The sequence below is a fragment of the Nyctereutes procyonoides genome, unplaced genomic scaffold, assembly GCF_905146905.1.
Source record: "Nyctereutes procyonoides isolate TBG_1078 unplaced genomic scaffold, NYPRO_anot_genome, whole genome shotgun sequence".
Lineage (NCBI taxonomy): Eukaryota > Metazoa > Chordata > Mammalia > Carnivora > Canidae > Nyctereutes > Nyctereutes procyonoides.
In genome coordinates this window covers 21515332-21539738 of record NW_026575048.1, presented here as the reverse complement: position 1 = coordinate 21539738, position 24407 = coordinate 21515332, and the positions used below count along the sequence as shown (strand labels likewise).

At 41.4% G+C, this 24407-nt stretch overlaps 3 protein-coding genes across 9 annotated transcripts in view; 1 reads left to right on the top strand and 2 right to left on the bottom strand.

The window, feature by feature from the left end:
• Positions 1-11405, bottom strand: part of SLC4A1AP (solute carrier family 4 member 1 adaptor protein) — an 80649-nt gene extending 69244 nt beyond the window's left edge. For 2 of the 3 annotated variants that reach the window (XR_008664708.1, XM_055327088.1), the window contains exons 1-7: positions 10646-11404; positions 10238-10430; positions 7817-7939; positions 6560-6620; positions 6109-6248; positions 919-1079; positions 82-151 (exon numbers count right to left, since the gene is read on the bottom strand). Coding sequence is in view for 2 of the 3 variants with exons in the window: in XM_055327088.1 (XP_055183063.1) it covers positions 82-151; positions 919-1079; positions 6109-6248; positions 6560-6620; positions 7817-7939; positions 10238-10430; positions 10646-11308 (1411 nt within the window). In the remaining variant the exon portion in view is untranslated. Of the gene's footprint in view, positions 1-81; positions 152-918; positions 1080-6108; positions 6249-6559; positions 6621-7816; positions 7940-10237; positions 10431-10645 lie in introns of all 3 variants that reach the window. The other variant, XM_055327089.1, reaches the window with a different exon arrangement.
• Positions 11406-13532: 2127 nt separating this feature from the next.
• LOC129511178 (STAGA complex 65 subunit gamma) overlaps positions 13533-24407 on the top strand; it is a 24531-nt gene continuing 13656 nt past the window's right edge. For all 5 annotated transcript variants that reach the window (XM_055327731.1, XM_055327730.1, XM_055327729.1 and 2 more), the window contains exons 1-3: positions 13533-14058; positions 21110-21434; positions 22679-22916. In XM_055327731.1, the coding sequence (XP_055183706.1) occupies positions 13646-14058; positions 21110-21434; positions 22679-22916 (976 nt within the window). In that variant the 5' untranslated portion in view covers positions 13533-13645. The remainder of the gene's footprint in view (positions 14059-21109; positions 21435-22678; positions 22917-24407) is intronic.
• LOC129511184 (60S ribosomal protein L39-like) lies at positions 16610-17026 on the bottom strand. Its single transcript, XM_055327745.1, has one exon. The coding sequence runs from the start codon at positions 16969-16971 to the stop codon at positions 16816-16818; it is 156 nt and encodes a 51-aa protein (XP_055183720.1). The 5' UTR covers positions 16972-17026; the 3' UTR covers positions 16610-16815.

Genomic DNA, 24407 nt, shown 5'->3' with positions numbered 1-24407 from the left:
CCTCAGTGCTGACAAGCATATAGCGTATAGTACCTATGATAGACGCCCAATACATATTTGTTTAATAGGTCATTAACTTACCTTTGCTTGAGGCTTTCAGTTTCTCAGAAATTTCAGAGAGTTCCTTTTCAGCATCATTTAATTTTGCAACCTGTAATACCCAAATTAACAGGGTGAACAAATGTTTTTCTTCTCTCAAAATATGGTAGCTTTCCTGTCTTCCTCCTATTTTCACTATTGTTACAAGGTTTAAAAGGATTTTTTTTGTTTGTTTAAGAGGATTAATTCAGAAATCCACTTAAATCTGAATTTTATGGAGCTAACATTTTTCATGTGTTTAATTTGAATTAATTTCTGAATTAATTCATAATTAAACTGATTGTACAGAATATAGACTTGATGTTACTCAAAAGAAAGAACTCAAGGCATTTGTTTTCATTGGTGAATCAAAAAAATAGATGTTAGGTAATGTTTTAAAGCTCTCAATACTACTTAATATAGTGAAAACACATGCCATCTTATGACGATTTCATAAAGGATATACTGTTTAAGACTATTAATAAAGTATACTCCTCAAAATTCCTTTCACAATTCTTGACTGCCAAAAGTCTAAAGTTGATTTCACTTCAGAATGTCTGAATTTTCCTTTCTTTTTGGATATGCTGTTAATCATATTCAAAGAAGTTTCATTAATAAATCAGTATCTACCTAGAGGTAGACAGAGGCTAGCAGCAAGCCAAACTTTTTTCCAACCTGGATAAGACTGGTTATTACTAACAAATTGACAGATCAAGAAAGTTATACTTCACTACCAGATTTCAATGCTATTGCTTTAAAAATTAAAATTTTAAAACAAACTTAAATAATATCTTATATAAAAATTGAACTACCACAGCTATTTCTATAAGTAAAACTTGCCAGTGATTCAAAGGTCTCTGGCTTCTCATCAATCTTCCCAGCCTTTTTCATTCGGTTCAGACGCTTCTTTTCAACAAGGCCAGTCCGATCAAGAAATGTGTCATCATCACTATCATAAAAGTCTTCATCCTCCCAGTTCTTGGCTTTCCTTTTTCGAGATACTAGGAGATAAAATAAATGGTAATGAAATGAGTTTTAAAAAAAGAAAAAGGCAAGTAGGTAAGCAACTTAAAATATCATCAATTACTGCAAGACTCAATAAGCTATCAAACTACATATAAAAACAAAGGGTTGAGACTTTATGCTAAGTGAAATAAACCAGACACACATGATTCCACTTATAGGAGTTAATTAGAGTAGTTCAATTCACAGAGACAGAAGGTAGAATGGTAATTACCAGGGGCTGGGGGAAGGAAGAAAAGAAGTTAGTGTTCAGTGGGTACAAAGTTTTAATAGGGGAAGATGAGAAACTTCTGAGATGGACAGTAGTGATGGTTGCACAAGAATGTGAATGTATTTAATACACTTAATACTTACAATGGTAAATTTTATGTGATATATATTTTACCACAATGAAAGAATTAAAACAAAGGGCTAATTTATTTAGTGAACAAGAAGTTCTCAAAAATCAATGAGTTAAAAAAGGAAAAAGGTAAACAAAGAAAAGGCTAATAATCCAAAAGAAAATTTTAAAAATAATGAAAGCAGTTCACAGAAAAAGAAATCCAAATGGCGAAAAAAAGATGTTAAACATTTTTTAATAATTAAAAAATACAAATTAGGGCAGCCTGGGTGGCTCAGCAGTTTAGCACCGCCTTCAGCTCAGGGCGTGGTCCTAGAGACCCGGGATTAAGTCCCACGTTAGGCTCCCTGCATGGAGCCTGCTTCTCCCTCTGCCTGTGTCTCTGCCTCTCTCTCTTGTCTCTCTGTGTAGCGTCATGAATAAACAAATAAAATCCTTACAAAAGAAAAAAAATACAAATTAAAATAATGAGATACCACTTCTCACCTATATATTAGAAAAAAGATTAATAATACCCAATGTGGCAAGGGTATGGGGAAATGGAACTCTCAAACAACTGTTGGGAATATACATTAATACAACCTTTTTGATGGTCAATATCACAACATCTGTCAATAATAAAAATACAACTGACCAGCAATTCCACTAGAGAAATTTATCCTATAGATATCAATGCAACATTGTTTGTAACCATGAAAATGTATAAGGCTTATAATAGGGGATTACAGGACCTATTACTTTCTTGTCTACCCTATGCCATCTTATTCCCCTTGTTCTGGTAAAAGTATCCCTTTTCTTCTAGAAAACTCCTCCCCCATTCCATCTGGATTAGGGGTACTCAAGTGACCAAAGCCAAATCAGTAAGAATCTTTCCCTTATATTTATATTTAGATATAAGGAAAAAAAGACTCTCTTTCCAATGAAGTTAGGAAAGAGGGAAGATATAAATTCAGGCTGTGAGCAGTCAGCTTTTCTGCATAGGATAAGAATCTATCTGTAAAATAAAACCATGCACTCATAAAACTGATCAGATATACACATACAGCTTTTATGGTATCCTGGTGATACTGACAGTTCTAGTTTGATAGGACCAGAAGTTAAAAGTCCTGGTTCACGCAGTTCTTCCTTCAATGCTGTAAGCTACTCTTCCCACCTTCTAGAGCCAATAACTTTTCTCCCTTAAGCTAGTTTGAATTGGGTTTCTATTACTTACAACCACAACAGTCCTTATTAATATAAACTTCGTAATTTCCAGGTTAAGATGGTACATTAAACACACATTCTAAGTTTACTCTCTCCTCATATCCCACTAAAGCTGTAGTAAAGAAATCTTTTTAAAAAACACAAATCTAATAAATAAATAAATACACTAATATACTGGGGCTGCTGGCTGGCTTAGTTGGTAGAGCACCTAACTCCTGATCTCAGGGTTGTGAGTTTGAGTCCGATGCTCGGTAAAGAGCTTCCTTAAAAAATAAGTAAACAAAAAGATAAAAATACTAAATCTACAAATCACACAGAATGAGAGAAGGGATAGTAACATGTCATTTTTGGAAATTATTAAGTAGACAGACAAGTGGAAACTAACTTAGCAGAACTAATAAAGATGAACTCTAAACCAACAGTGAGGAAAGCTGAGAACCAATCTGATGATACTGCAGAAATCTACGAAAGGATCTGGAACTGAGGATGGATAGTAGTGCTAAAATAAGCAGAATAGAGTAAAAGCTAGTTGAGAAATAGATTCTCCTCCCTGCCTGCTCACTTCTTCCCATCCCCAGAAAAAAATCCAGAAGTTAATCTCTAGAAAGGGTAAGATGGAAAGTCTGCATTGTGGACTGACCAGTTGACAAGAACATGGGTACTATATTCTAAAAATAGTACCGTCCTGAAAATAGCCAGATATTGAGAATCTGCTCAGCTATCTTCCAGCCTCTAGCTCCAGGAATTTCATGCAGGAGATTGGAAGAATATTCTCTGAGGAATCCTGCCAGCAGAAGAGGAAAAACCTAAGGACACTTACATGAGGAATTCCCCAATAAAGGGCCCACCAACATCATTCTATATTATTGCTCAAAGTTAGTAAGTCTCACCTATATAATCCAAGCTGTCAAGCACCTTTTTTGTCCCCAAATAAGAATCTACAACCAAGAACTATACAACTGAGAAACACCTCTAAAACTTAAAAAAAATTTTTTTAAAAAATTATTTATTCATGAGAGAAACAGAGAGAGGCAGAGACATAGGCAGAGGGAGAAGCAGGTTCCCTGAGGGGAGCCTGATGTGGGACTCGATCCCAAGACCCCGGGGGATCACGATCTGAGCCCAAGGCAGACACTCAACCACTGAACCACCCAGGTGCCCTGAGAAACACCTCGAATGTGCAGGATAGAGACCACACACAAAAAAGAAAAGCAACCTGAAGGACACAGATTTACAACCCATGAAACAATAGCATATTATGTTTTTAAAATGAATATTCAGGGACATCTGGATGGCTCAGTTAGTTAAGCATCTGCCTTTTTTTTTTTTTAAAGATTTTATTTATTTATTCTTGAGAGACACAGAGAGAGGGAGGCAGAGACATAGGCAGAGGGAGAAGCAGGCTCCATGCAGGGAGCCCAATGTGGGACTCAATCCCAGGACCCTGGGATCACACCTTTAGCCAAAGGCAGATGCTCAACTGCTGAGCCACCCAGGCATCCTGAACGTCTGACTCTTGATTTTGGCTCAGGTCATGATCTCAGGGTCATGAGATAAAGTCCTGTATCTGGCTCTGTGCTTAGTGCTGACTCTGCTTGAGATTCTCTCTTTCTCTCCCTGTCTCCCTGCTCCTCCCCTCGTTCGTACTCCTGCCTGCACACTCTCTCTCAAATAAATAAATAAAATCTTTCTAAAAAATGAATGTTCAAAGGACAAAAATGAACCTTGGAAATTAAAATCTTGATAGCAAACTAGAGATAGAAAGATAAAGCTGCAGAAATTTCCCAGAAAGAACAAAAAGACATTGAGATAACAAAGCAAAGAAAAAGAAAACTTATATGGTCAGTCTAAGATATTCAATATCTAATAACAAAATTCCAGAGAGAAAGAGAAAACAGAGGGATTAAATGACTAATGGCTAATTTCAGAAATGTTTCTGAACAGTATTAAGAGTAAAGCTAAAATAGTTATATTTTCAGAATGGAGAATTTAATAAAGTTTACTTGCTATCCATCCTTTCTGAGGAATCCACTAGAGGATTTCCACCAAAATGAGAGTAGATCAAGAAAAATGAAAGATGTGAAATCCACTGAAGACTATAATCATCCATGCCCATTACTGTAGTACCAGCTTTTTAATCTGCTAAAACTATAGAAAGAAATACTCCAATAAAACAAGGAATACAACAAGAAACATGAGAATCTAGGAATCAAGAAACAGAAAATCTAACCCTGAAAAAAGACAAAGGAAATCTCAAGGATAACAGCAAAGTAAGGTCCAGTTGACAGTCCTGTAGCAACTCAGAGAGCACTAAGTCCTAAAAAAAATAGTGCTCTTTAGGAGGAATGTTTCCAAAAAAGTCAGAACTGATCAATTATTTAATGTGATTGACGATGTGGGAAAATTTATTTAAAGGTTATTGAAAGGTGTGGGAAGAATGATTAAGAGCTATAAAATCCAAATACATAAAAAACAAACATAATTATTAACTTTAGGAAAAACAAAAGAAAAAACTGCTGAGTTATGACTAATATTTGCATAAACATAATCATGTAAATACTAACTACTAATATAACAGAGTCAGTAGATGTTTAAAATAAATGACTCAAAATAAAGCAGCACACTCTTCCTTTTTAGAAATATGGATATTTTTAAATGCCAAAAGGAATAACTGAAAGAGTTAAAAAGCCTTCTAAAGTTGAAGACTGAGGAGGGGCAGGGCAAGGAACAGGTGTATTTTGTTATGAGTCATTGGTAGTCTTATTTTTTTTTAATGTTTTATTTATTTATTCATGAGAGACACAGAGAGAGAGAGTGAGAGGCAGAGACACAGGTAGTGAGAGAAGCAGGCTCCATGCAGGGAGCCCAATGTGGGACTCCATCCCGGGTCTCCAAGATCCCACCCTGGGCTGAAGGTGGCACCAAACCACTAAGCTGCCCGGGCTGTCCAGTGCTTGCTTTTATTAAAGGACCTAATTTTTTTTTTAAGATTTTATTTATTTATTCATGATAGACATAGGGAGAGAGAGAGGTAGACACACAGGCAGAGGGAGAAGCAGGCTCCATGGCGGGAGCCCAAGGCAGGACTCAATCCCAGGACTCCAGGATCGCGCCCTGGGCCAAAGGCAGGCGCCAAACCGCTGAGCCACCCAGGGATTCCCCCTAAAGGACCTAATTCTGAACATACATCTATACCCATAAAAAAATGTCTAGGAGAATATATACAATGGCTTCCTTTGAATACTGAGATATGGAATCTTTTCTTTTCACTACAGAATTCTATACAGTTTACACCTTCCCCTGAAAGATATTTTATTGCCTTGTGTTAAATTTTCCTTCCTTTTCTCTTTCTTTTTCTTTGTCTATGTCCATCTCTATCTCTTTCCCCCTCTCTTCCTCCTTCTCCCTCCCTCTCTGTCTCCTCTGCTTTCTTTCTTTTAAAGAAAAAAATGTCTTCCACATACCTGCCTCCTGCCGCAGCAATCCCAAAGTATCAAGGATTCGACAAGCTTCCAGTGAACATTGGATCATTGCTTCTTTTTTCTTTCCTGAATGAATGGCCTCAGCTACCAGTTGTTTTCCAGTTGAATCATCCACAGGTAATCTATATTGGTTTGGAGGGAATCACAGCACAACACTAAGCTCTAATTTTCAACAAAAAAACTAATATGCTGTGATAATAGTCATTTTTTGACATGCTTTTATAATCTCTCATTCATCTTGTTCTATCTTGCCAAGGTTGGACTTCAAATCTTTTCCTCATACCTCTGACCCATCCCACCCCATCTGCCAAATTATCAAAGCCCAAATTCAGGTATACCCTAAAAATAAGACTAAAGTTACTCTTTGGGTTTGTTGTCTACAACCTGAAATTGGCCACTTTCAGAAATGGACATTAATGAGAAAAGAACATACCTCACCCTGCAGAGCCAAGTGCTATGCCCCTGTTCATCAAATTCATATTCTAATTCTTCTCCTGTGGGAGGAAGAAAGGCAAAACAATTTTAATAACATCTGAAAACTATTAGTTGAGACAAAGGGAAAAGAGAGGAAGGGTTAAATAAGAATATCAAATTCCCATGCCACACCGAATACTAAATTTCAAAGCATTTCACTTCTTATTCCTAGGGATTATCATTAAATAATAAAATTAAGATGAACTTGGGGACCCTGCGTGGCTGGCTCAGTCAGTTAAGGGGCCAGCTCTTGATTTCAGCTCAGGTCATGATCTCAGGGTCTGGGATAGAGCCCTGCATTAGGCTCCACACTCAGCAGGGAGTCTGCTTCAGGAATCTCTCTCCCTCTGCCCCTCCCCCTACTTGCTCTCTTTCTCTAAAATAAATAAATATTTTTTAAAAATTAGGATGAGCTTGAGGCAAAGAAAAGCAAACTCAGATCGGGGTGCCTTGGTGGCCCAGTTGGTTAAGCATCTGCCTTCAGCTCAGGTCATGATCTTAGGGTCTTGGGATCTAGCCCCATGTCGGGCTCCCTGCTCAGCAGGAGCTTGCTTCTCCCTCTCTCATCTGCTCGTGCTCTCTCTTGCTATTTCTATCTCTCTCAAATAAAAAAAATAAAATCTTAAAAAAAAAAAAAGAAAAGCAAACAGATCAAAACTCCCCCAAAATGGCTTTATCCACTATATAGCAGCTTTCACACTTATTTAAGTTGTAGAGGTAGTTAATTTGTCATAACTGCCTGGTTTTTAGAAGCATAAATATTAAGTGCAGAATGTATCCAGTTCACATACATATTCATAAACACACACAGATATTCTCTCAAGCATCACTCCTGAAACAATCCTCTGTGGAAACATCCCTTACATCATATAAAGTGAACATTCATGTTAAGGATTATAAAAGAGCAGATGAATTAGAAACAAAAAAATTTAAGACGTTAGGACAATCTCCCCACCACCCAAGTCTAAGATCTTTTGAGACAATGGGACAAGTCAAAAAAAAAAAAAGGTAGTCTCTTTTTCCAAGATGGGAAGAACTAACAAGACTTTTACTATTTTCAAAATAAACCTGAAGCGATCGACCATAGGGCAAGAACTGATTAAGGGGAACAGCAGAACAGCAGATAAAATACAGCATTTCTAAGTACCCTGAAGATCTATAAAACAACACCGCAATGGATACCTTTTACCGGCAGGGTCAGAATCTGTTTACATACCTTCTCGGTCAAAAAAACCTTGGAGAGCCTTTTTTGGATCCTTTATATAAAAGGCCTCCCTTTCCTGCTGAAACTCTAACACAATGGGGTTCTCTTCAGCCTCATCTTCTACAGCATCTTCTCCTACAGGACATGGGAAAGAACAGACAGACATAAGAAGAGACTATCTCAATGACACCCACTTTCCATTCAGCCTGCACAAACATACAGTTATCAATGAAAAGAAAGGTGAGGGGTCGGGGAGAAGGGGGCAAACACAAAACCACTAGTATAAATATCTTTAGTTTTTCTAAATTGTGGGACAAATTAAAACTTGCTTTCATGGCATCTTATTTTTTTTTCTCCATCACTATATTTTTTTTTTTAATTTTTAAAACGAAGTCTTTTTTTTTTTTAACATTTTATTTATTTATTCATGAGAGACACAGAGAGAGAGAGAAAGAGGCAGAGACACAGGCAGAGGGAGAAGCAGGCTCCATGCAGGGAGCCTGATGTGGGACTCGATCCCGGATCTCCAGGATCACGCCCTGGGCTGAAGGCGTCACTAAACCACTGAGCCACCCGGGCTGCCCTCCATCACTATATTTTAAAAACAAAATTACCTACCACATTTTCCATGGGAAAAAACCTAAGCTTCTTGCTCTGGTATTCCTGCTAACACCTGGGTCTAATACTCTGTATCCATTATAATTTATTAATATTTACCATATCTGCCAAATAGACTGGTCTACTCATTACTCAGTTAAAATCATCAATCCCGGGGGCCTGTGTGGCTCAGTCGGTTAACCTTCTGCCTTCAGCTCAGGTCATGATCCCAGGGTCCTGGGATTGAGTCAGGACCCTGCTCAGCGGGGAGTCGGCTTCTCCCTCTCCCTCTGCCTGCCACTCCCCCGGCTTGTGCATCTCTCTCTCATTCTCTCTTTCTCTGTGTCAAATAAAAACACAAAAATCTTTTAAAAAAAAAAATCATAATCTCTGCCCTGAAAACGATCCTCAATACTAAGCTTCCTAGGGGCTAATTTTCCTTTCCTTCAAGTTCCAGCTCAAGACACATCTGTTTGTAAACTTAAAAACATTCTCAAATTTTAAGTCTGTGTTGCCCAACAGCAATGAAAGCCATACATGCAATTTTTTATCTTCAGGGTGCCTGAGTAGCTCAGGTGGTTAAGGATCCAACACTTGATTTCAGCTCAGATCATGATCTCAGGGTTGCAAACCACAGGGTTGAGCCCTTTGTCCGGTTCCACACTCAGTGCAGAGTCTGCTTGAGATACTGTTTCTTCTTCTCCCTCTCTCGCTCTGCCTCTGCCCCTCCCCCAGCTCACACCTGTTCTCTCTCTAAATAAATACAATCTTTAAAAAACTTTTATTTTCTAGTAGCCACATTAAAAAGGGGAATCAGGGCAGCCTGGGTGGCTCAGCGGTTTGGTGCCGCCTTCAGCCCCGGGCGAGGTCCTGGGGCCCCGGGGTTGGATCCTGTGTCGGGCTCCGTGCATGGAGCCTGCTTCTCTCTCTACCTGTGCCTCTGCCTCTCTCTCTCTGTGTGCGTGTGTGTGTCTCTAGTGAATAAATAAATAAAATCTTTAAAAAAAAAAAGGGGGGGGGATCAGGTAAAATTATTACATGTAATCAATATGAAAATATTGGGGGATCCCTGGGTGGCTCAGCGGTTTGGCCCCTGCCTTCAGCCCAGGGTGATATCCTGGAGTCCCGGGATCGAGTCCCACGTCGGACTCCTTGCGTGGAGCCTGCTTCTCCCTCTGCCTGTGTCTCTGCCTCTCTCCCTGTGTCTCTCATGAATGAATAAATAAAATCTTTAAAAATATATGAAAATATTATGAATATTTTACATTATTTTTTCACAGTAAGCCTTTAAATCTAGTGTGTATTTTAGGTTTATAGTACAAGTCAGTTTGGACTAGTCACACTTTAAGTGTCCAATAACCACATATGGGTAATGGCTACTATATTGGACAGTGCACGTCTAAGTCCTCAGTGATTACTCCCTTCTCTAAACCCTTACTTCAGCATACTTAGGGTTTCTAGCTATTGTTTTACACTTACGAAGTAATTTCATCACATTTATCCAATCTTCCCAACAATACATTAAGATGATCTTCTTTTTATATTCCTAGTTCCTGAATACCCATCCTCCAAACTGCCTGGCATTATAGAAAATTCCATTTATTCTTCTGGCCAAGGGACAAGCTTTCTCTGATCAGCTATTTCACATTTCAGGGAATTTACACACATAAAGTACGAAAAAAAATGAGGCACTATCCTACACTGAACATTCCATGGTTTTTGATTGAATGTAGTTCCAGCCCCTCCAGTGATGATAATCAAGATCAGTGCTCTATATACATACCACTTGTAATGAATTTACAATATTAAGTTCTGGCAGCAATTTTAATCTCTTACCCATTCCCCAGGTACAGCCCATTTCATCATCTTGACTACTAGTATTTCTCTTCCTTTCGGTGGTGTCCACTTCTTCCTCATCCGAGTCTTCTCCTAACATCTTCTTCTCCAACATCATTTGCTGCTGCTTGCGCAATTCCTTCAGTTGCGTTACCGTCAGCTCGGATTCTGCCTCTCGGTCTTCCTCTGGTCCCTGATGAACCAAGCGAAAGAATTCTTTCAGAGTTCAGGAGTGTTGGAGTCACTTTCAGAAATATGGCAACGGGGACACGTGTCTGCAGAGGAGCCAGATTCCCCCACTTTGTCCTCGGGGACGGGGAGAACCTCCTTCTTCACAGAAAGCGTAAGCAACTCTGGAACCCAGCCCGGTGCACTCCAGAGATTTCAGCATTACCTTGTTCTACTTACCTGAAGAAGAAAGAGCCGGGTGCTGCCTCCAAAGCGAAGGACGTGCCCGACGTGGACGCGACGATAGGTGCGCGGTGGGATGCGGGTTTTGTTAAGAAAAGTGCCGTGGGTGCTTCCCAGATCGTAAAGGTAGAAGCCCGGCCCTTGGCCGTCGCATTCTCCTTCGAGGCCGGCCGCCCTGTGCTGCAGCACGGCGTGGTACCGGGACACCGAAGGGTGCTCCAGGCACACGTCGCAGCTAGACAGCCTCCCGAAGAGGCAGCAACTCGTCCCTTTCAAGCTACGGGTGCCAAGGATGGTGCCGCCCTTGAGCGTCTCTAGGCTGTAGGGGGCCGAGGCGGGGCCGCCCCACCGCGGCTCCCGGTAAGGGGGAGCCCGGGCCGGGCCGCCAGCTGAAGGAGCCGCTGAGGGGGGCCGCGGCTGCTCGGTCGGTGGACTCCTGGTGTCCCCGCTGTCGGGCTGGACTGGCGGGACGTCGGGCTCCCCGGGGTCGGGCTCTGGCAGCGCCGTGGGCCTTTCCTTCTTCACCTCCTCAGGGTTCGAAGGACTGGTGGCCGGAGCTTTGCCCCGCACAACCGGGGGCACCGGCAGGGTTGGTTTCTTGAAGTCATCACTGAGCTCCGGCAAAGCCAGCGACTCGGACTGAGAGGGACTATCAGCCATCCTCGGGCGGGTGCACTCTCAAAATCTGTTCCTGGGAAACCTGCCCCCCGCAGTCTCTAAGTTCCTCTCTCCTCTCTCTCTCTCTCTCTCTCTCTCTCTCTCTCTCTCTCTCTCTCTCCTCTCCCTCTCCTCTCTCTCTCTCTCTCTCTCTCTCTCTCTCTCTCTCTCTCTCTCTCTCTCCTCTCTCTCAGCTCCCAGCGGCTTCTCTGGGCAGCGATGGCGGAGTTGCTCCTTCACCACCCACACACAACGTTACGAAGAGGGCAACATCACGGGAAGGAAAAAACAGTTAAAGGAGACCGAGGTGCTGTGAAAATGGGGACATCTTTAGAGGGTGCAACCTGTCGTAATAGCTTCCTGTGGCATATCCTGCGTGAGAAGAAGCGCTTCCGACCGCCGAGGACCACCCATCACCTAGCCCGCTTTCGCGGGCCTGGCGACCCTCGCCCCAGGCCTTTCCGAGTCATGCAGTCTTCCAGCCCAACTCCCGTGACGCGGCAGTGAATGGTCGCGCTTCCGTGCCACGGTCTAGGCCCAGACCTCCTCGTCTCCCAGCCGCCCCGGCATCAATGACTCCAGGCCCTTGCGCCTCCTCACGCTGACGGGGAGCTGCCGAGGACCGGGGCTTTCTGTGAACTTATTCTTCGTGTTCTTTTCGGTGAAATTGAGGTTTTATTTTGTTCTGTTTGGTCCCTTCGTTGATCCAATTCTTTGTTCATTTCGTTTTTTCGGAAGCCAGTTATTGAGACTGCATAGTGTAGTGGTGAGGAGCGCAGACTCTGGAGCCTGTCTTGATTTTCTCCCTCCGTCATTTGTGACGTTGGGCAAGACGGCGGGCCTCAGCTTCCGCCTCTGAAAAATGGGATAGATGTGGAGATTGAATGAAACAGTAAAGACAAAGCCTGGCACATGGTAAGCACTCAATAAATGCCAAATATACTGTGCGCCAGACACTGTACAAAGATCATGGGGGTAGATGGAAGGATAAACTCGACTGAGATAAGTCTTAGTTTCAATCCAGGTATAAATGCTGTGGTGAAGGCATGAGAAGTGCTGTGAGAATATAAGGAAGGGAGATTTCCTGGGGAGGTGATGGAGACTGGTGACCTCAACTATACTTAAATCGAATGCAAGTCTGCCAGGGATGTAGTGCGTGGAGGGGCATTTCTGGCAGAGATCACAACTTAAAGGGTCAACTGGAAATACATGACATGCTCAAGAAACTGAATAGTAATGATACGGTTAGAACCAGGGTGGAAATTTCCTCCAGGAAGCTCCTTCTTTGTGCTTCCACTGCACCAGGTCTGTGTCTCTAGAACAGCCCTTACCATACACTTTCATTGAAATGTTCTGTTTCTATATTTCTCTCCCTCACCTCAGGTCAGGGATCTTGCAGTGGTGTTTGTCTTCTTCCATAACGCCTGGCACTTGATAAACGTTTGTTGAACTTGAAGAGACATATGGGCAACGAATCCGGAAAGGTGGGTTAAGTCAGATTGCAGATTTTGATGAATGGTAGCTCCAAGACTCCTGGCTGACTTTTTCCAGTAAGCAAAGAGAAGTTGTTAGATGTGAGTTTTAAAAAGATGAAGTCTAGCAGCACTGGAGCATAGATTACATACGGGGAGATACTGAAGTAAGGGATACCAATTAGGAGGCAGCAGAAATCACTGAGATTCTTCTGTATATATGTCAGAGGTTGAATGCGTAAGGCCATTTAGATTACTGGTCAATAGATTTTTTCATCGGGACCAGGGAAAAGGTTGCCTGTGTTTGACACACATAGTAAGAACCCCCTCTTCCTATCTTTAACTCTACCCCCCACCCCACCCCTTTCTCCTACTGATTCAGGACGGATGTGTCGAGATACCCTGAGAAATACTCCAGGTCTCATTTGAGGATCTTGCCTTGCAGATTGTTCAGGATTGAGCATGATGGTAGTTCTCGTAATGAGTTAGTGGGGTAATATTGAAAACATGGACGCTAGCCCTCCCAATACCATTGCAGCTTTTAGTCTACTAATGACCCAAATTCCACCCGTGGTTCAGTCCAGTAGGAATTGTCATTGTATGTGACTGTGATGAATGGCATCTAACAGTTATATTTCTCTTAATTTCTTCAGGGAGAACATCTTTGGTCCTACAGTGTTGCTGACATTGACATTTTCTGAGTGGTCTTGAACAGCCTACTTTCTATGTAAATAACTGGCTAGACTTCACTTTTTTTTTTTTTTTTTTTTTTTTTTTACTATAGAAGCCTGTAACCTAGAGATTTAAAAACACTGCTTTTAGGTCACTACTACATTTATCTAGAAGGTTCTTCCTTTCTTATTCCAAAATGTTGAGATACTGGGGAGAGATACCCATCTCATCAAGCCAGACCAACAGAAGTTCTTTTGATTTGCTCCCACGGGAGTTCCGTCTAGTGGAAGTCCATGACCCACCACTGCACCAGCCCTCAGCCAACAAGCCCAAGCCCCCTACAATGTTGGACATCCCCTCAGAGCCATGCAGCCTCACCATCCATACTATTCAGCTGATCCAGCACAACCGACGTCTGCGCAATCTCATTGCCACAGCTCAGGCCCAGAGTCAGCAACAGACAGAAGGTGTAAAGACCGAAGAGAGTGAACCTCTTCCCTCTTGCCCTGGGTCACCTCCTCTTCCTGATGACCTCCTGCCTATAGATTGTAAGAATCCCAATGCACCATTCCAGATCCGGCACAGTGACCCAGAGAGTGACTTTTATCGGTAAGACAAGGCTTTGCTGTTTTTTTTTTTTTTTTTTTTCCAAAAAGTCTTCACAACAGCACTGTTAAGCATGCAGTCCTAATTCCATGAGGAAACTGAGTATAAGAGTAATCGACATGGCCAAAGTTGCTCAGGTAATTGGAAGGAAGTCTAAGACTTGAATCCTGATCTTCCAAATCCACAGTCTGTATCTTTTACTTTTGAGGTAACAAATATTTATTGAGTGCCTATTACATGCCAAACATTTTACTAGGAGCAAGATACTGCACTAGTATGTTAAAGAAGCCATGGCCTCAGTCCTCAGAGTTTAGTCTTTCTGTTTGATTTAAAATGTATATTATGGGTTTAGGTTAGTATCCTCAAGTTGAGATTCATGGATTTACTCTCATATTATGAGGAATCCATAAGTTCTATACAAGAATTTTTAAGTTGTGTACAGTTGACCCTTGAACAACATGAGTTTAAATTGTGTGGGTCCACTTATATGTGGATGTTTTTACAGTACAGTACTAGAAATGGATTTTCCTTACGATTTTCTTTTTTCTAGCTGACTTATTGTAAGAATACAGTATATAATACATATAAACATACAAAAGAAGTGTTAATCAACTTTATATATTATCGCTAAGGCTTCCAGTCAATAGTAGGCTAGTATAAATCATTGGGGTGCCGGGCTGTTTCAGACAGAAGAGCACGTGAAATCTTGATCTCGGGGTCATGAGTTCAAGCTCCATATCGAGTATAGAGATTACTAAAAAAATAAGGTAAAATAGGCTTTTAAAAAAAGTTGGCTGTTAATCATTAAGTTTTGGGGAGTCAGAGCTGTTTGTGGATTTTCAACTGCACAGGGAGTTGGTGCCCCTAACCCCTATGTTGTTCAAGGGTCCAGCTATATTTTCATTGTGATAACATCACTTTAGAAGTAATATAAAAATGTTCTTGATCCTTGCTACTCAAAATCTGGTCTCAGACTACGAGCATCAACATCACCTGGGAATCTATTACGAATTCAGAGTCTCAGGCCCTACCCAGCCTCCTGAATCAGAATCTTCATTTTAGGGACGTCTGGGTGGCTCAGTGGTTGAGCATCTGCTTTTGCTCAGGTAATAATCCCGGGGTCCTGGGATCGAGTCCCACATTGGGCTCCCCAGAGGGAGCCCTGCTTCTCCCTCTGCTTTTGTCTCTGCCTCTCTCTTTGTCTCTCATGAATAAATAAATAAAATCTTTTAAAAAAAAAATTCTTCATTTTAACAAGATCTCCAGAAGATTCATATGTGTATTTAAGTTTGAGAAGCCCTGCTCCATATCCTCTAAACGACTGCTTTATGATATAATGCTACTACTGCATTTCAGTGTGTAAGTTTGCATCTGGGGCCAAAAAATTATTTTTCATTTTGAAATTTGTCAGACCAAAGAAAATTTTAAATAATAGTACAAGAAATGGCTAAATACTCTTTACCAGGATTCACCAATTGTTGACATTTTGCCACATCTATTTTCTCTCACATTTGTATAAGCATGTATACACACACATACACACGTAAATAAATGCATAACAATTGTAAATATACACACGTACAGGCCTTGCCAAATATTTTAAAGTTGCACACATCTCAGTATTTCACCCCTTAATTCTTAAGTATTCTTCCACCCCTAAGTTGTTCACTTTAACCTAAGAATAAAGAAAATTTCCTACATAACCCCAATACCAATATCACACCAAAATAAATGAACACTAATTAAATAATATCAATTATTAATTCTGTATTCCGATTTCTCCAAAATATCCTTTATAAATAGATTTTCCCCTAATCCAGAACCTAAAAATGAATTTCATTTAGCTGTTTAGTGTCTTGTTTTTGTTTTCGTTTTTGTTGGAGAAAGCGTGTGAGCAGGGGAAGGGCAGAGGAAGTGGGGGAGAGAATCCCAGAACAGACTGCCTGCTGAGTGCAGAGCCTGACTTGGAGCTCCTTCCTGAGATCCTGAGATGATGACCTGAGCTGAAACCACGAGTGAAACACTCAACCAACTGGGCCACCCAGGCGCTCCTATTTAATGAATTTTAAACCAGAAGAGCTTCCTGGGCAGCCTGGGTGGCTCAGCGGTTTAGCACCGCCTTCAGCCCAGGGCGTGATCCTGGAGACCCTGGATCGAGTCCAATCCGGCATCAGGCTCCCTACATGGAGCCTGCTTCTCCCTCTGCCTGTGTCTCTGCCTCTCTCTCTGTGTCTCTCATTAATAAAAAAAAAATCTTTTTTTTTTAAAAGAATAGCTTCCCCCCCCCTTTTTTTTTTTAAAGATTTTATTTGAGAGAAAGCACATGAGCAGGGGGAGGAGCAGAGAGAGGGAGACATGCTGACTCCCCGTCAAGACCTGAGCCAAAGGCAGACGCTTAGCAGACAGAGCCACACAGGCATCCCCTAGCCACACTTTAAATACTTCGTTGTCAAGGGCCATTTCTATCACTGCAGAAAGTTCTATCAGACGGTGCTATGTGAGATCTGACAGGAGGGGGAATTCAGTACTTCACAAATCAGGACACAACAGCAGCTCAGCTGAAAGGTCTCACATTTATTACTGAACCAACCTACTGGTATAGAGGCATAGTAACAGAGAAAATCATTCCCTTGATAAGACATGTCTATTGGCCAGGTAGGAAGGATGTTTCCATATTGATAGGATAGGAACATGTGATCTCCATGTGGCTTAAATATGTGTACCAATTATGTTTGCTATTTCATGATGTGCGATGCTTCCTCACAGACCCAGCTTGGTTCTTCTCCAGTGTCTCCTCTTGGAGTTGGACCTGATTTTATTACCAGTTTTCATCCGAATCCACTGGGGAATAGGACGATTCTGCTTTTGTTTCTTGGCCAGGAATCGCTTGATTCTGAAAGTCTTGTGAGAAGACATGGCGATCACAGTCAACGACACGCAACCAGGATGGCGGCGGAAAGGAGAGAGCTTCCCCCTTTTTTAAAACGCAGGATACTAATCTTTAAGAGTTCAGGTCATTTAGATGTAGAATGTCCCACTCACTGGATTTGCTGATTATTTCCTCAAGATTAGATTGAAGGTTAAATATATTTGGAAAAAATATAGTAAGTAATATGTATACCACTTAATTTCATCTGTTATTGATAATAGTTACTACTATTTTAATTGTCCCAAAGTAGTGAGAAAAGAACAGAAATGGACTTATTACTATGTAAGGGTTGCAGTTCCAGTTGACCAAATGATGTCCTGCTGCACACTGTATAATTGAAGGTTCTGAAGTCCTTGGAATAGTGAAAAAGGTAGGGGTAACTATCATTACATGCATCTCACATGTTCATATAGATACAGCTTCACAAAACTTGCTCTGTAGTGATCAGTACCATATTTACATTTTGAAGGCAATTTAGGTTTAAGAATATTGCCATCATATTTAAATTGATGCTGTTATTTAGAATTTTGTAGTTTTGCATCAAACCTTCTAATTTTTTTTCAAGTTTTTATTTAAATTCCAGTTAACATACAGTGTAATGTTAGTTTTAGGTGTAGGATTTAGTGATTCATCACTTAACATTCAATACCCACTGCTCATCACAAGTGTCCTCCTTAATACCCGTCGTCTGTTTAACTCATCCCTTCGCCTGCTTCCCCTTCAGCAACAGTTTCTTCTCTATAGTTAAGAGTCTGTTTTATGCTTTGCCTCTTTCCTTTTTTTCCCCTGTGTTCATCTGTTAGGTTTCTTAAATTCCACATATGAGTGAAATATGGTATTTGTCTTTCTCTGACTTATTTCACTTAGCAAAATACTCTCTAGTTCAATCCATGCCATTGCAAAGGCAAGATTTCATTCATTTTTATGGCTAATATTCCACTGTGTGTATATACGTACATATGTAAATATATATCACATCTTCTTTATCCATTTGTCAGTCATTGGACATTTGGCTCTTTCAGTAATTTGGCTATTATTGATAATGTTGCTGTAAACATGGAGGTGCATGTATCCCTTCGAATCAACATTTTTGCATTCTTTGGGTAAATACCTAGTAGCACAATTGTAAGGCAATTCTCTTTCTAGCTTTCTGAGGAATCTCCATTGTGTTTCCAGAGTGGCTGCGCCAGTTTATATTCCCACCAACAGTGTAAGAGGGTTCCCCTTTCTTCACATGTCTCCACCATGTTTCCTGTGTTGTTAATTTTAGCCACTCTGGCAGGTGTGATCTGTATCTCATTGTAGTTTTGATTTGTATTTCCCTGATGATGAGTGATGTTGAGCATCTTTTCACGTGTTTGTTAGCTATCTGTATGTCTTCTTTGGAAAAATGTCTATTCATGTCTCCTGTCCATTTTTTAACTGAATTATTTGGGTTTTTGGGTGTTGAGTTTTAGAAGTCCTTTATAGATTTCGGATGGATACTAACCCTTTATCGGATATATCATTTGCAAATATCGTCTCCCATTCCAAAGACTGCCTTTTAGTTTGGTTGTTTCCTCCACAGTGAAGAAGCTTTTTAACTTGATGAAGTCCCAGTGGTTTATTTTTTATTTTGTTTCCCTTGCCTCAGGGGATATATCTAATAAGAAGTTGCTATGGCCACTGTCGAAGAAGTTGCTGCCTGTGTTCTTCTCTGGGATTTTGATGGTTTCCTGTCTCACATTTAGGTCTTTCATCCATGTTGAATCTATTTCTGTGTATGGTGTAAGAATGTGGTCCAGTTTCCTTCTTTTGCATATTGTTGTCCAGTTTTCCCAACACCGTTTGTTGAAGAGACTGCCTCTTTTCCAATGGATATTCTTTCCTGCTTTGTCCAAGTTTAGCTGATCATAGTTGTGGGTCCGTTTCTGGGTTTTCTATTCTGTTGATCTATGCATCCATTTTTTGTGCCAGCACAATACTGTCTTGATCACTACAGCTTTGTAATATAACTCAAAGTCTGGAATTGTGATTCCTCCAGCTTTGCTTTTCTTTTTTAAGCTTGCTTTGGCTATCTGAAGTCTTTTGTGTTTCCATACAAATTTTAGGATTGTTTGTTCTTTTTCTTTTCTTTCGAGATTTTATTTATTTACTTGACAGAGAATGAGAGAGAGAGCATGACCAAGGGGAGCTTGGGGCAGAGGGGGAGGGACAAGCAGGCTCCCAGCTGAGCAGAGCCTGATGTAGGAACTTGATCCCAGGACCCCAGGATCATGACCTGAGCTGAAGGCAGATGTTTAACCCGCTGGGCCACCCAGGCACCCCTGCTCTAGCTCTGTGAAAAAACGCATGTGGTATTTTGATGGGGATTGCATTAAGTGCGTAGATTGCTTTGGGTAGTATAGTTATTTCAACCGTGTTTGTTCTTCCAATCTCAAACTTCTAATTTTAATTAAGAAGAGCTGTTAACATCAGAAGTTTATACTAGTTTGTTTTATACATATTTAAGAAACGTTTAGCAAAAATAATTTGCGTCAGCTATGGGGTGCTGAAAGAATTATCTTCCTTTGAAGTAAGTCCATGTGTTACTCAAAGCAATACTGGTTTGGCTGTTTTTATTGGGCATTTCTGAGGCCTTTTGCTTTTGGCCCTTTTGGCGTTGGAGACTGGCCATAGGAAATGATGGTGGAAATAGTAAATGAACAGTTATTTGGGGGGCACCTGGGTGGCTCAGTCAGTTAAGTGTCTGACCCTTGGTTTCAGCTCAGGTCATGATCTCAGGGTTTTGAGATGAGCCCCATGTTGGGCTCCCTACTTAGTGCAGAGCCTGCTTAAGGTTCTTTCTCCCTCCCCTTCTGCTCCCCCCCACCCCCCACTTGCTCGCACACACTCTCAAATAAATAATCTTTGAAAAGTTATTTGGCAGTTGGTTTTCTTGCTTTCCAACTATTATGTGGACTGCAGTAATTGCTTCTGAGCAGATAATAGTAAAGTGGGTACAAAGCTCCTCTAGCCCTCTTGTACAGCACATAGTGACACATGCCAAGTATGGACCAGAGAAAAGAAATTTTTTTTTTAAGAAATTTTTTTTAAAGGTTTTATTTATTTATTCATGAGAGACATGCACAGAGAGACAGAGAGAGGCAGAGACACAGGCAGAGGGGGAAGCAGACTCCATGCAGGGAGCCCGACGTGGGACTCGATCCCGGGTCCCCAGGCTCAGGCGCTGGGCTGAAGGCGGCACTAAACTGCTGAGCCACCTGGGCTGCCCAAGAAATTTTCTATACCTGATTTTATCCATTTACTTATTTGTCAGAGGGAGGCAGAAGATAGGAATTTCAGGAGACAGGTAAATGATGAGAAATTTGTTAAAAGTTATTTTTAGGAGGTCAGAGACCTTTTTGAAGTTATTTCTTAGATTAAGATTTCTACAGCAGTGATTAGGAGTAAAATGGTGTATTATGAAGAACATGGGATCTGAAATCAGAAGCTCCACCTTCCGATAATATCGAAACAACTTCCGGCAGGTCCGCACCTCTGAACCTCAACCTCTGAAACCTGCAGCCAAATGGGAATCATAATATGGATCTACTACCCACTTTGCACAGGATAGGATAAAAATGCTTTGTAAACTGTATACATTTTAAATCGCTTTTATGAAATTGAGTTGCTTGTCCAGTTTTACAAATGGTCTGTTGTAGTTGTATAAGAATCTCCTAATTGGGACTGAATTTCTGAAACTCCGTGTATCATCCAGCGTATGAGGAAGCTATGTGGTGAAATAATTAGAGCACTCTTGAACAGTGCCTGAGCTATAAACTTTTTTACATCCTGAAAGTAGTCAAAACTGAGCAGTTGATAAAAGGAAACTTCATATTCACCTGATACTTTTATATTGTTTATTGTAGACATGTATTGTCTATTAAGACTTTTATGTAATTGGAGGAGCTCAGAGATATGATCGTGGGTTGTTGAGACATGCCCTGTGTAGCAGCAAGATAAACCGGGCTCTGTAACTGCATAGGATTCCCCTAGAAAGCGGGGCCAGTGGTTTGACTAAAATTGTAAAACTCCTAGGGAGACAGGATGGGTCAGCCCTTTGCAAGAGCATTAATAACACTGCCATGTTATTTCCCCTTTCAGCGGGAAAGGGGAACCGGTGACTGAACTCAGCTGGCACTCCTGCCGGCAGCTTCTCTACCAGGCAGTGGCCACAATCCTGGCCCATGCAGGCTTTGAGTGTGCTAATGAAAGTGTCCTGGAGACCCTTACTGATGTGGCACATGAATATTGCCTTAAATTCACCAAGTTGCTGCGCTTCGCTGTGGATCGGGAAGCCCGGCTGGGGCAGACTCCTTTCCCTGACGTTATGGAGCAAGTATTCCATGAAGTGGGCATTGGCAGTGTGCTCTCCCTCCAGAAGTTCTGGCAGCACCGAATCAAGGACTATCACAGTTACATGCTACAGGTGAGGTCACCCTGTGAGAGCTGGGTGTAATCTAGGGGTGTTCAGCAGGATCCCCATACTTGCCCTAGGGAACAGAGCACAGGGGCTTGGAATAGAGTGGACTTGACCTGCTCTCCTCATGGCCCTAGCTGTGTTTTCTTGACTTCATCACTGACCTGGCCAGACCCTGGGGCCTCCTTTAGTCAATGAGCAGCCACATTTTTTGATAACACTTCTGCTGGAAAAACATTACAGACAGGAATATGGAGTCTGAGAGAATGTGGTTAGCATGCTTTATTCAATAAATATTTATTGAGTGCCTTTTGTGAGTCAGGCACTACAGGAGACAGCAGCAGTTAATAAGGTAAGTCCCTTGAGCATGCATTTTTAAAGAGAGAAACAAAAACAAGTAAATAAATAGTGATCAAAACAATTTCAGGTGGCGTTAAGTGCTATAAAAAGCAAAACCAAACAGAATGAAGTGATACTGCCCAAGGGCAGAAGAAGGGATAGAGATACCATTTTTGGTTGCAGCCAGAACTACCTAATCTCTTCAAACCCTGTGGCCTTAAGCAAGTCATTTGTTCATTGTTTCGGTTTCCCCAAATCTAAAATGCGATAGGGATTTTTAACACCTGACAGTCTTTGCTAAGTGATCCAGATTTCCTATACCCTTCATTATCCACCTAGGGGACAGATCTCAACTATTAGTTTTTACAGCCAAAAATGTGATCTTTTGTCCCCACTCTGATTTGTCTTTAACAAAGTCTCTTTTACCTTTATGTAACTTTTAATTAATGAGAAACTCTGCTAAAACAACTTTTCTTCATTGTGTCTCTCTCATTTACAAATGCAAACTCAGCACCACAAACAAATTCCTTCCATGTGTCTGCTGTGCTCAAAAAAAGTAAAAAAACAAAACAACGCAAAAAATCAGGGGATCCCTGGGTGGCTCAGCGGTTTAGCACCTGCCTTCGGCCCGGGACGTGATCCTGGGGTCCCGGGATGGAGTCCTGCGTCGGGCTCCCTGCATGGCGCCTGCTTCTCCCTCTGCCTGTGTCTCTGCCTCTCTGTGCGTGTGTCTTTCATGAATAAGTAAATAAAAATCTCTTTTAAAACAATGAAACAAAAAACCAGTTCTTTCCTTTGGCAGTGGTTGCTTTATTCATATTCATATTATGTTGGTTTTACGTGCGATGCCACAAGCTAACCATCCACTTTGCTCTTAACATTTCTTTGGAAGATTGACTCTTGCTTGCCAACAGATTAGTAAGCAACTATCTGAGGAGTATGAAAGGATTGTCAACCCTGAGAAGGCCACAGAGGACACTAAACCTGTAAAGATCAAGGAAGAACCTGTGAGCGACATCACATTCCCTGTCAGTGAGGAACTGGAGGCTGACCTTGCTTCTGGAGACCAGTCACTGCCCATGGGAGTCCTCGGGGCTCAGAGTGAGCGCTTCCCATCTAACCTGGAAGTTGAGGCTTCACCACAGGCTTCAAGTAAGAAAACAATTGACTGTGATTCTGGGATATCTGCCAATCTCAGCACTTCTGGCATTTTGGAATCAAACTGTGGAGAGGAGAGGAAAAAGTGGGAGTGGGCAAGAAAATGGAAAGCCTAAAAACAAATACAGCCTCACTGATCTAGATATGTCAACATTCTTCTTTGTAATTAGTGAAGGGAGGACTAGCACAACTTTACAGGCATTCTTTAAAATAATTCCGAGTTAGGGTGTAGATGCAATAGGTGTTCTATTGTTGAGTACTGGAGCTAATTTAGCTGACCCAGCTGGGTGGGCAGATGTCCCCTTCATCCCATACTTAGTGTGCTGTATTTGTCTTTCCTGATGCTTGTACTCAGTAAGACAACTTCCACACAGATGAAGGAAGGCTAATTGCTCAAGGCTGTTTGAATAGTTGGGCTTCCTTGCTAGAGTACCCCCAAAAGATTCGACCGGAAAGGGACTGAAATAGGGCTATCCAATCAGACGCAGCTGGCCTTTTCCAGACAGACTCTGTGATCACCCTAGGAACCAGGATACTTGATCCTTCTGTCAGATTGCAAATTAGTTTCGATCCTCAGTTCTACTCAAATATAAATTGTCACTTCATCAATGCACAAATGATACAAGTAACAAATCCTAAACAGAATCAGGCCACGTTATTTTTTAAAACATTTTAAGCTTTTATTTGAGAGAGGGCGCACACATGTACACAAGTGGGAGGAGGGGCAGAGGGAGAAGCTGACTCTCCACTGAGCTGGGAGCCCGATGCTGAGTTTGATCCCAGGACCCTGAGATCATGACCTAGCAAAGTCAGACACTTAACCAACAGCCACCCAGGCGCCCAAGGCCACATTTTTTAGTGTTGGCCAGAGAGTTTCACCATGAAAGAGGTAATGACCATAGAACAGCTTTGCTAGAACAGAGACAGGAGGGCCAAAGATAAATTGTTACAGATTTAGGAGCCATGACACTCTTCAGCAGCCTAGGAACTGCTGCCAGCATTTTGTAGTAATCGTTAACTTCATACTGTGAGAGAGGACCAGGGACCCAAACAAAAGGCAGGAAAACAGGACAGCCTTATAGAAGGAAGGAAGGAAAGAAGCAACTCAGCACCTGATTAAGAGCCTGTGGTTGTGCCTGCCTTTGGGCCATGAGACAGGGAATCTTTCCACCTACATAGTTTTACTTCCCTGATTTAAGGGAAATGGCTGGTGGGTGAGGTGGGATTTAAGTAGGGTGGAAGAAGTGGAAAGGAAAATACTCAGAATACTTAAAAGAAAGAAAGAAGAAAGAAAGAAAGAAAGAAAGAAAGAAAGAAAGAAAGAAAGAAAGAAAGAAAGAAAAAGAAAGAAAGAAAGAAAAGAAAGAAAGAAAGAAAGAAAGAAGAAGAAAGAAGAAAGAAAGAAAGAAAGAAAGAAAGAAAGAAAGAAAGAAAGAAAGAAAGAAAATACTCAGAATTAGTAGTTTTAGGAACAGAAGGTGACCA